The sequence below is a fragment of the Mya arenaria genome, chromosome 16 (genome assembly GCF_026914265.1).
Source record: "Mya arenaria isolate MELC-2E11 chromosome 16, ASM2691426v1".
NCBI classification, from domain to species: Eukaryota; Metazoa; Mollusca; class Bivalvia; order Myida; family Myidae; genus Mya; species Mya arenaria.
In genome coordinates, this window is record NC_069137.1 from 30,801,311 (window position 1) to 30,814,367 (window position 13,057).

General features: G+C 39.0%; 1 protein-coding gene across 1 annotated transcript in view; it reads right to left on the reverse strand.

Annotated features, from left to right (window-relative positions):
* The window catches only part of LOC128221957 (uncharacterized), a 40,560-nt gene that overhangs the window by 12,970 nt on the left and 14,533 nt on the right, over window positions 1-13,057 (reverse strand). Inside the window, exons 5-9 of the mRNA XM_052930674.1 lie at window positions 11,316-11,444; window positions 8,635-8,751; window positions 7,031-7,115; window positions 4,260-4,467; window positions 3,351-3,472 (exon numbers count right to left, since the gene is read on the reverse strand). Of these exons, the coding sequence (XP_052786634.1) occupies window positions 3,351-3,472; window positions 4,260-4,467; window positions 7,031-7,115; window positions 8,635-8,751; window positions 11,316-11,444 (661 nt within the window). The remainder of the gene's footprint in view (window positions 1-3,350; window positions 3,473-4,259; window positions 4,468-7,030; window positions 7,116-8,634; window positions 8,752-11,315; window positions 11,445-13,057) is intronic.

The window sequence follows — 13,057 nt, forward strand, 5'->3', positions numbered from 1 at the left end:
GTACAAGTGGACCACTAAATTAAGCCTTGTTCAAAATAGTAAGGATCTACATAGCTGTTTCAGACAAAAAGTTTTTGTACATTTCCTAATTAAAGAATACCAAACCTGTGAACCCGGGGCCGTGGCCAGTAATGACCCCAGGGGCATAATTTTAACAAACATTCACAAGCAATTGTGACTTTACATGTAAACTTGGCTAAATATAGACTTCGCTCATGTAGACTTGGCTAAAAAGAGCATTTTTTTATACTTTCAAGACCCATAATCTAGGCATGCATGGGCGGATCTGGCTGGTTTTCAAATGGAACCGAGCTTTAATGGATATCTAAATACTGTACAAGTTTCATCGAGATACAATCAAAACTGAAGATTGTATTGTGTTCACAAGCAATTCTTTACAGATGCACTGATTTTTTTATACTTTCAAGGCCCATAATCTAGGCATGCATGGGCGTATCTGGCTTTGAAAGGAACCGAGCTCTAATGGATATCTAGATACTGTACAAGTTTCATCGAGATACAATCAAAACTGAAGACTGCATTGTGTTCACAAGCAAATGTTTACACCATAGCATTTCTTTTATATTATCAAGGCACATAATGTAGGCATGCATGGGCGTATCTGGCTGGTTTTCGAAAGGAACCGAGCTCTAATGGATATCTAGATACTGTACAAGTTTCATCGAGATACTATCAAAACTGAAGACAGTATCGTGTTCACAAGCAATTGTTTACACAATAGCCTTTTTTTATACTATCAAGGCCCATAATCTAGGCATGCATGGGCTGGTCTGGCTTTCAAAAGGAACCGAGCTCTAATGGATATCTATAACTGTACAAGTTTCATCGAGATACAATCAAAACTGAAGATTGTATCGTGTTCACAAGCAAGTGTTTACACAATAGCATTTCTTTTATACTATCAAGGCACATAATCTAGGCATGCATGGGCGGATCTGGCTGGTTTTCGAAAGGAACCGAGCTCTAATGGATATCTAGATACTATACAAGTTTCATCGAGATACTATCAAAACTAAAGACTGTACCAGGTTCACAAGCAATTGTTTACAGCCGCACTGATTTTTTATACTTTCAAAGCCCATAATCTAGGCATGCATGGGCGGATCTGGCTGGTTTTCGAAAGGAACTGAGCTCTAATGTACAAGTTTCATTAAGATACAATCAAGTCTGAAGACTGTTTCGTGTTCACAAGCAATTGTTTACAGATGCACTGATCTTTTAAATTTTCAAGGCCCATAATCTAGGCTGCATGGGCGGATCTGGCTTTCGAAAGGAACCGAGCTCTAATGGATATCTAAATACTGTACAAGTTTCATCGAGATACAATCAAAACTAGAGACTGTATCGTGTTCACAAGCATTATTGTTTACAGACGCACGAACGCACATACTACGTACACATTACCATCGCATAAGCTCTTCTGGTCTTTGGCCAGTAGAGGTAAAACTCAAATAAAAGCAGAGTGTAAAAAGGCAGCACTCAACACATGGCACTAGCATGATACAGAATCAAACAAGAGATGTTTGTCAAACATTATGCCCCCCCTGAGCACCATGTTGTCAGGATTAAATGGACAATTGAATGAAATATGCATGGACCGAAATGACAGCTGATTTGTTGCTGTTTTAAGATTATGACCATTAAAGTGTGAGGATAAAGTGTGTTATGACCGTCATGACCTTTGACTCTATGAACTCAAAATCCAGAGTCATCAGCTGGTCACCAGAAACCTAAATGTCAAGTTTGAGGGCCATGGGTGCAGCAGGCATTGTCAAGTTATCACAAGACAAGTTTTTTTTTCGTTCAAGGTCACTGTGACCTTGACCTTTGACCTGATGACCCCTTAAATCATAAGGGGTCATCTACAAGTCAGATGCAACTCCAAGTCAAGTTTGAAGGCCATGGGTTCAGGCATTGTTGAGTTATCACTCTGACAACCTTTTACCATTCAAAATCACTGTGACCTTGACCTTTGGCTCTATGAATCCTAAAATCAATAAGGGTGATCTACTGGTCAGGCTTAACATCCATGTCAAGTTTAATGATCATAGGTTCAGGCATTGTTGAGAAATCAGTGGGGGAAGATTTGTTAACTTTTTTGCGTTAAAGGTTACTGTGTGACATTGACCTTGGCCTGATGACCCCCAAAGTCGATAGGGGTCATCTACTGGGCAGGCCCAACCTTCATGTCAAGTTTGATGACCATAGGTCCAAGAATTGTCGAGTTTGCTTTCAAGGTCACTGTGACCTTGACCTTTGACCCCTAAAATCAATAGGGGTCATCTACTGGTCAGGCCCAACCTCCATGTCAAGTTTGAGGGCCATGGGTGCAGGCATTGTTGAGTTATCACTTGGACAACCTTTTATCATTCTAGGTCACTGTGACCTTGACCCCTGAAATTAATAGGGACAATCTTCTGGCCAGGCTCAATCTCCAAATCAAGTTTGAGGGCCATGGGTGCAGGCATTGTTGAGTTATCACTCGGACAACCTTTTACCATTCCAGGTCACTGTGACCTTGACCTTTGGCCAGATGACCCCCAAAAACCATAGGGGTCATCTCCTGGTCAGGCCAATTCTCCAAGTCAAATTTGAGGGCCATGGGTGCAGGCATTGTTGAGTTATCAATCAGACAACCTTTTACCATTCAAGGTCACTGTGACCTTGACCTTTGGCCCAATGACCCCCAAAAACAATAGGGGTCATCTACTGATCAGGCCCAACCTCCAAGTCAAGTTTGAGGGCCATGGGTGCAGGCATTGTTGAGTTATCACTCGGACAACCTTTTACCATTCCAGGTCACTGTGACCTTGACCTTTGACCCATTGAGCCCAAAAAACAATAGGGGTCAGCTACTGGTCAGGCCCAACCTCCAAGTCAAGTTTGAGGGCCATGGGTGCAGGCATTGTCACGTTATCACTCGGACAACCTTTTACCATTCAAGGTCACTGTGACCTTGACCTTTGGCCTGATGACCCCCAAAAACAATAGGGGTCAACTACTGGTCAGGCCCAACCTCCAAGTCAAGTTTGAGGGCCATGGGTGCAGGCATTGTCACGTTATCACTCGGACAACCTTTTACCATTCAAGGTCACTGTGACCTTGACCTTTGGCCTGATGACCCCCAAAAACAATAGGGGTCAACTACTGGTCAGGCCTGTGCAAAGCAATATACCCCTCTTCTTCGAAGAGGGGCATAAAAATTACACCAGCAGGATATGGATCTTCAATAGGGCGTGCATTGTTTTCACTGCTGGAAATGGAAAGTGATAGGCTTGTAATAATTTGTATCATTCTTTGACTCCAAAATCAGAGGAGGTAAGTGTTACCTGTATTTTGTCCTTCTGTTTCTGGAGTTGTCTGTTCTTCTGCAGTTTTTGCTGAAGAAGAAGGTTTGTCTCCCTATGCCGGTCACCAGCCTGGCTTGGCTGGGAAGTGAACAGGGCAGAACCTGTAGTGAGAGGGAAAACACAGGGGTCAGGTATTGCATTTTAGGTGACAGTCGTAGCCAGAGGATACTTACAGAGTTACTGATAAATTTAGTACATTATGTTCAATAATACCTTTTGTACTACTAGTTTTCTTCACATGCTTATTCTTTTTTGAGATTTAGTTGACTTCAACATGTTTACAATGGAAACTACTGTTGTTTTTGTAATCAATTACAAAAACAGATGTCTCCCCCTATGGTTGTTTCATTCAGTTCAACAACATCTGACATTGGGAAATAGAAAAATATTTGTGGGTAGTTATTTCAAAATCCTTCAAGCTATTCAAGCGATATGGAGCGGACACGTGACACTCTGAATTGTAGTCATATTATAGTCATATGACCTTTGACCTCTAAGTGTGACATTGAACTGAGCCAGTTGTAACATGCGCATAGTCTCAATATGGTGGTCATACATGTTGACAACATTTAACTTAAAGTAATACACTTTATGATGTCAGTAAACAACTTGGAATAACACGTAACACACAGAAGTGTAAGTACAAAGTAAAATTGCACGCGAAAGTATAAATCAAGGCATACAAGAAAATAATATCAATGATGAGATTAGGTCCGGTTAAAAAAAATTAACCCCTGGGCACACTGAGTTTCCAGAAATTGCGCACACAGAATGGCATTATCAATTAAATAAACAATCGATATTTTCATCAAATAAAATGATGAAATAATTGGCAGCTATTTCAGTAAAATCCAAGTAACATCTATGACTACAATGTGAGTTGGTCACCTTTCAGGTTGTTCTTGCCACTATCCTGGAGAGCCCCTATCAGAGTGAAGGCGGCCACGGAGCGTGTGTTCACGTACATATTACCCACGAGGTGTTCTGCTACAGAGGGGACTGAGTCAAACCGCATGTCCAGCACCTTCTCGGCCCACTCAAGCACGAGCTCACAGGAGGATTTAAACACTTCCCCCTCAACCACGCTTGAGTCCAGCTGTAACATAGAACACACACATACATGTCTTTACACCCAACCCCCTCAAATACACTAAAGTCCAGCTGTAGCATGGAACATACATGTACATGTCATTACAACCACCCACCTCAACCATGCTAGAGTCCAGCTGTAACATAGAACACACATAAACATGTCTTTACATCCAACCAAGTCCAGCTGCTAAATGGAACATACATGGCATCACACCCCTCACCCTCAATTACACTAGAATTCAGCTGTAACATAAGTGAACATGGCATGACACCCCATCCCCTCAACCACACTAAAACAGCTGTAACATATGTGTACATGGCATCATATAAGTATCTATCATGTGTTTCCGTTACGGATAGAAAAATCCGACCAGAGGGCATGCGCTTAGGTCGGAAATGAGGCTTGCCGAGTTACCGGTCACGCAGTGTGCCCGTGGGTCGGATTTTTCTATCCGGAACGGAAAAACATGATTGATATTTTTTCTTGCATACCTAAAATTATTTATTTGTGGAAAAATGACGTAGAAAGCACACTTTTGTACATTTCACCAAAAAGTGTGTGCGACGTTGTGTACTGAAATCATAAAGTGCAGTAATTTTAAATCACTATCAATGTCAAATAGTTCCTTTAAAAATCACGCTTAACGATTATGTATTTTTAATTTTAATTAAAAGTATTGTACACTTATATTTTTGAATCCCCTTTATTGAAATTGCATAATATACTCCTCATAAACCATACAATGAAAGAAATAAGAAGTAGCGCGTTGTTGCGGATGACTCATCTTACATGGGGCGTGTAAGATGAGTTTTTCCAGCACTGGTCACATGACCGGAAACACACATCCGGTATGCAAGAACACCCCATCCCCTCAATCACACTAGAATTCAGCTGTAACATATGTACATGGCATCACACCCCTCCCCCTCAACCACACTAAAATTCAACTGTAATATGTGTACATGGCATCACACCCCTCCCCCTCAACCACACTAAAATTCAACTGTAACATGTGTACATGGCATCACACCTCCCCCTCAATCACACTAGAATTCAACTGTAACATGTGTACATGGCATCACACCCCTCCCCCTCAACCACACTAGATTTCAACTGTTACATGTGTACGTGGCATCACACCCCTCCCCCTCAATCACACTAGAATTCAACGGCAACATGTGTACATGGCATCACACCCCTCCCCCTCAACCACACAAAAATTCAACTGCAACATATGTACATGGCATCACACCCCATCCCCTCAACCACACGAGAATCCAGCTGTAACATATATGTAATTGGTATGACACCCTGCCCCCTCAACCTTTTGAGAATCCAGCTGTAACATATATGTAATTGGTATGACACCCTGCCCCCTTAACCTTTTGAGAATCCAGCTGTAACATATATGTAATTGGTATGACACCCTGCCCCCTTAACCTTTTGAGAATCCAGCTGTAACATATATGTAATTGGTATGACACCCTGCCCCCTTAACCTTTTGAAAATCCAGCTGTAACATATATGTAATTGGTATGACACCCTGCCCCCTTAACCTTTTGAGAATCCAGCTGTAACATATATGTAATTGGTATGACACCCTGCCCCCTTAACCTTTTGAGAATCCAGCTGTAACATATATGTAATTGGTATGACACCCTGCCCCCTTAACCTTTTGAGAATCCAGCTGTAACATATATGTAATTGGTATGACACCCTGCCCCCTTAACCTTTTGAGAATCCAGCTGTAACATATATGTAATTGGTATGACACCCTGCCCCCCTTAACCTTTTGAGAATCCAGCTGTAACATATATGTAATTGGTATGACACCCTGCCCCCTTAACCTTTTGAGAATCCAGCTGTAACATATATTTAATTGGTATGACACCCTGCCCCCTTAACCTTTTGAGAATCCAGCTGTAACATATATGTAATTGGTATGACACCCTGCCCCCTTAACCTTTTGAGAATCCAGCTGTAACATATGTGTAATTGGTATGACACATGAAAACCCACAACTCTCCCAACCCAACAACACTCAATTCCAGCTGGAACATATAACATACATGGAATAACAATGCACAATCTTATAACTAACCCCTACCCACTGCCCCCCTCTACAATAAATCCTTATTAAGTTAACATTCATGACTACATTCAACACATCTATGAAACCGTATCAATAATATTATCATACAACACCAAGTAGGGTGCTTTCAAATGTGATGGCACAATAACTTGACCGCTTTCTTGTAAATGCTCTAGATAATACATTGCAGGTAACTATCACAATTGTTTTATTAATCACTGATGATGCAGGTAATTTCAATAAAAAGAATACACTGTGTATTGTAGGATAAATGAAATATAATTGTCACAATTGTAAAAATTTTGCAACTACTATTGACAATAACCCACTTTATGACATTCCACACAATTGTGGAAAAAGGGTTGGAAAGAATAATTCATAGGGTACTTTCTGTAACTCCATTAAAAATAAAAAATAAAAACAGTATAAAAAAAGTGAAATAAGGCATATAACAGCCTGGACAGTGACTCTTACCTCAATATGTTTGTTGGATATCTCAAGTTCTGGGAGAGAGGGTTCTTCAAAGTCCTGACGCTTCCTCAGACCTCCGTAGAAATACCTGCACTCACATTAAGGACAACAATTGGAAATTCAAAACAATGCTTTAGGGACACACATATGTTATGGCATTCCGTAGAATGCATCTGAAAACACTTTTATTATATACCCCTTATAAATCCACATGCAATACATATTGCAAAAAACGGTAGTCCGTATTCCACTCCAGTGCAATACGGCCGTATTCCACCCTTTTGACATTACGTCATAACAAGTATCGTTGCGCGATGTTAAAATGACGTCATAAACAAAACACTGCATTGTTAAAATGCCATTTATTATGAAAACATGTGGCTTTAAGTGATATAACCAGTAATGTATATAATAAAATGGAATCTTAGTACTGTGTTTTGATCCGGAATGTCTTATTCGACTCTCTTGGTTTTGAAATCCACTCGAGTCAAACACAACCACCCGTATCAAAATGCAGTACTAAGAACACTAATATAGTACAAGCAAATCCCTGCTTGTACAGTAAAGAAAAAAATGGAAAAACCGATGAAAAACAGCTACATGAACTCATACTAAGCTGATGGATATTGAAGCCTTACTTAAAAACATTGGTTGCATAAATAACAAACCCTTATAGATAGTTGGCCTTTGACCAGCAGAATCATGAAACTTACTTGGTAATTTGTTTATGGTGAGAAGTATCATGACACTTACTAGGTCCGTTGTCTTTAACCAGTAAGATCATGACACTAGGTAGGTTATCTTTGACCAGTTGGATCATGACACTTACTAGGTTGGTTGTCTAAGTGATCTAAGTGCATGCTGCCAGCAATATTTATAAATCTAAGTGCATGCTCCCAGCAATATGTATTAAGATAAGTGCATGCTTCCCGCAATATAAAATAAATCTAAGTGCATGCTGCTAGCAATATGTATTAAGTATATGCATGCTTCCCGCAATATTTATAAATCTAAGTGCATGCTCCCAGCAATATGTATTAAGATAAGTGCATGCTTCCAGCAATATGCATAAATCTAAGTGCATGCTCCCAGCAATATGTATTAAGATAAGTGCATGCTTCCCGCAATATTTATAAATCTAAGTGCATGCTCCCAGCAATATGTATTAAGATAAGTGCATGCTTCCAGCAATATGTATTAAGATAAGTGCATGCTTCCCGCAATATTTATAAATCTAAGAGCATGCTTCCAGCAATATGTATAAATCTAAGTGCATGCTTCCAGCAATATGTATTAAGATAAGTGCATGCTCCCAGCAATATGTATAAATCTAAGTGCATGCTTCCAGCAATACGTATTAAGATAAGTGCATGCTTCCCGCAATATTTATAAATCTAAGTGCATGCTCCCAGCAATATGTATTAAGATAAGTGCATGCTTCCAGCAATATAAAATAAATCTAAGTGCATGCTGCCAGCAATATGTATAAATCTAAGTGCATGCCCCAGCAGCAATGTATAAGGCTAAGTGCACACTGCCAGCAGGTTCAAAGTTGAAGTAAGTATATGTTTGATACTTGAATTTGTGACAAATGAAGTAAAGGATATCTTGACTGTCCTCGCTGCCCGAGTCTTCGTGTATTGATGTCCGGGAACACCTGTCTCATAACCTTCCCAAAGTCTGCATTACACAGGGCCCGTAAACCATGCTGCTCACAAAACAACCTGGAGGAGTTGCAGACTTAAAAAGCACTTTGTTAAATAGAAGATATCATTAAAACAGGAAGACAATGATGGCCCTGAATCACTCACACGAGATGTAAAGAAAATCACTGCTTATGAATATTTGTTGGGTAGTACACCCAATTGTCATGTAGTAGGTCATTCTGGCACAGCGCCCAAGAAGGGAGCCCACTCTATTTGATAAAGATATAGCTGAACTTACAAAAACAAATGCTCTTTGATTTTTTCAGTTGCACAAAAGAAAGTGATAGTCAGTGTGTTTTAAAAATGTATAACTTGATTGACAACAAAGTATTAATTTATGATGGCCCTGTATAAATTGAACCATTTTGAATCTCTGAAGTATCATTTTAAAGAAAATGAGCTTTTTGTCAAATCCATCGCTCATTTGAGATATTAACAGTTAAGATATTTTGATAGATTGTAAGTCATCTTGCATTTGTGACTGGTCGTTTAAAGGTGAATTACTGCGGAGAACTGAGGGCATGACCACAGAAATTACCATTCTTATCTAATTCAAATTATTTTTATTTAGACCTACACAATCTTGAATATAGTTTTAATGTCAGATTTAAACAATTCGAAATCTTCACTCTGTATAAAACATTTTTTATTACAATTAAACTATAAACAACCGGATGTAAAGTTTCTCAGAATTTCTGGATGTTTAAGTAGGTATGATTGATTTTCCTGTTTCTAATATACAGCTAGAGAAATGGGATATTTCAGATAGATTTTAAAACCGTTAAACAAGAAGTATGCCATTTTTTGTTGTTGTTCAAATATTTCCCTATACAAGTCTTTAGGAAACTTACAACCTCAGGGGGGAGTCAGTTTTGACTGCAGGGGCAAACTTGTTAGAGATCTATCATAATGATGCTACATTAAAAATATTAGTCTGAGCCTAATGGTTTCATACAAGAAGATGTTCAAAGATTTTCCTAAATAAGTAAATAAGAAACTTGTCACCCCCAATGGCGGTGCCAGGTTTGACAGCTGGCCATTTGAAAAACAAGAGGCCCATGAGGCCCTATGCTCAACTGGCATGGCCCTTGTGGTCATTTTCAATCCAGAGCATGTATGTATGGGTAATAGGCAACAAACATATAGTTCACGTTTTGTGTTTGGATTAGCTGAAAATGTTGCACGTTCAACATATGAGGACAGAAAGTGTTGTAAGCAGATTAGTTGCATGAACTATTTTAATATGTGCCAAGTAAAGGTCATTGGAGGAAGAAAAAAAAATTGCTTTCAAAACTATACTCATGGTCAAAATTTCACTGCTGTAGCTTCAAAATTAAGAAAGTAGGTCAAAAGTTCACTGTCAAGGTCATCTCAGGACAACATTGATATTTGTTTGCAAAACTGTACACATGGTTCAAATTTCATTTCTGTAGCTTTAAAAATAAGAAAGTAGGTCAAGGTCAAAAACAAGGTCATCAAAGTACAAAATAAATATTTGTTTACAAAACAGTTCACATGGTTCAAATTTTATTGCTGTAGCTTAAAAAATATAAAAGTAGGTCAAAAGGTCACAGTCAAGTTCATCTGAGGACAACATTGATGCTCCTTTGCAAAACTGTACACATGGTCCAAATTTCATTTCTGTAGGTTTAAAAATAAAAAAAATTGGTCAAAGTCAAGGTCATCCTAAGACAACATTGATGCTCATTTGCAAAACAGTACACATGGTCCAAATTTCATTGCTGTAGCTTTAAAAATAAACAAGAGCTGTCACAGTATGTTACGAATGCCCCCAATTGTGACATTGACCTATGAACAAGGTCAGTACATGAAAAGTTGATCTTGCCTTTACATGTCAAATACATATGGCAAGTTTTAATTTTAAATTGCCTCTAAACATAAAAAAATACCACCCATAGTTGACAACCAACACTGTTATGTCCTTATATATGCAGCATTCCATTGTGAATAAACACCCAAGTGTGACCTTGACCTTTGAGATAGGGACACGGGTCTGTCATGCGACACGTCGTCTTGGTATGTGGAACACATGTGGCAAGTTATTTTAAAATCTGTCCATACAATGGAAAGTTACAGCCCGGACACGACAACCTATACTCTATGTCCTATATGCAGCACTCCATTGTGAATAAACACTAAGTGTGACCTTGACCTTCGAGGTAGGGGAACGGGTATTGCACGCGACACGTCGTCTTGGTATGTGGAACACATGTGACAAGTTATTTTAAAATCTGTCCATACAAGGGAAAGTTACAGCCCGGACAAGAGTTTCACCGAGATACAATCAAAACTGAAGACTGTATCGTGTTCACAAGCAATTGTTTACAGACTCACGGACGCACATATGACGTATACATTACCATCGCATAAGCTCTTCTGGCCTTTCCAGAGTTCTGCATGGAATTCATTTCTTTGAGCAATGGTGAAAGCACACCACCCAAGAAACATCCATGTGAAGTTCCATAAAAGCAATTAGTGAATATAAAAAAGGTACAAGAGGTACAAGATGTTGATTAAGACGTTCATTTACAAAAAGAAAGTCACATGAGTAATGTGCATACTTGTATTCATCGTAGACCTGTGCCTTGGGCATACAGACATCTGTGTGTTCCTCGAAATGTGTGCGGATCCAGGTGAACGCCTCACCCTGCTCCTTCCTGTTTGACATGGGAAGACAAGAGGGAGGTGTCCTGAAACACAAACATGACCTGTTTGAAATGGGCAGACAAGAGGGAGGCTTCCTAAAACACAAACATAGCCTGTTTGACATGGGTAGGCAAGAGGGAGGCGACCTGAAACATAAACATGAACAGTTTGAAATGGGCAGACAAGAGGGATGCTTCCTGAAACACAAACATACCTGAAACACAAACATAGCCTGTTTGACATGGGCAGACAAGAGGAAGGTGACCTGAAACACAAACATAAACTGTTTGAAATGGGCAGACAAGAGGGAGGCTTCCTAAAACACAAACATGAACTGTTTGAAATGGGCAGACAAGAGGGAGGTGTCCTGAAACACAAACATGAACTGTTTGACATGGGCAGACAAGAGGGAGGTGTCCTGAAACACAAACATGAACTGTTTGACATGGGCAGGCAAGAGGGAGGCGACCTAAAACACAAACATGAACTGTTTGAAATGGGCAGACAAAAGGGAGGATTCCTGAAACACAAACAAACATGAACTGTTTGAAATGGGCAGACAAACGGGAGGCTTCCTGAAACACAAACATGAACTGTTTGAAATGGGCAGGCAAGAGGGAGGTGACCTGAAACACAAACATGTTCTACTAACATAGCTCAGGGAATATACAGGATACCAAGCCAATAAACCACTAATATTTCAACTCGTGAATAGAAACTGAAAAAAATATCCGAGAATCATAGGTCATATTAATCAGAAATTGATATATTTGGCCAGTTAAAAGATGGGCTATAATGTTTGGATAACATTCAACAACTAGTCCTTCAATCTGTTCCTACTATTTGTAGAGAAATTATCAAACTTATGCTTATTTCAGTACCTTTTGTCTGTACCTTGTAATTTGTTATAAATAGACAGATATATATTATATATATATATATATAAATATATATATATACAGTTAAACTGCGATTGTTCGAAGATGCCAGCGACCAAGCTAAAACCTCAAGTGATTTGATGTTTTGAAATGACCCAAGTATCCATTTTATTCTATAATGAAATGTCTTACAATGTATTTTCAAAGTTTGAAGTTGTTAAATTATGACCTCAAGGTAATCATAAGGGGTTGCATACGATTTGGGTTTTTGGGAATGATGCTCAACTCCTCAACTTATTTAGGTTTCGATCCAGCGTCGATATATTTTATATGAAAATAGAAAAAAACAAGCAAATTCGTTAAATTGATATCCCCCGCCTGATTAGGCTAAGTCAAGGAATGAAAATCAATTGTTGGTGAAATATATATATATGAGTTTGGGTTTGATTGCAACTGTTTGAAATAAAAAAAATATTGCATATAATGTAGCATTCAGAATTGACCAAGAAACCTAGTTTATGACTCCATGTTACCCAGTTCCAAATTAATCTAAGATTTCATCAAGGCAAACATTCTGATCAAGTTTCATGAATATTGGTCCAGATATATTGCAAAAAATATAGCCTCTAGAGTGTCCACAAGGTTGTTTTAAGATTTGACAGTGACCTCATTTTTGACCCCACATGACCTACTAGTTTCAAACTATTCCAAGATTTCATCAAGACAAACATTCTGATTAAGTTTCATGGAAATTAGAGCAGATGTATTGCCTCTAGAGT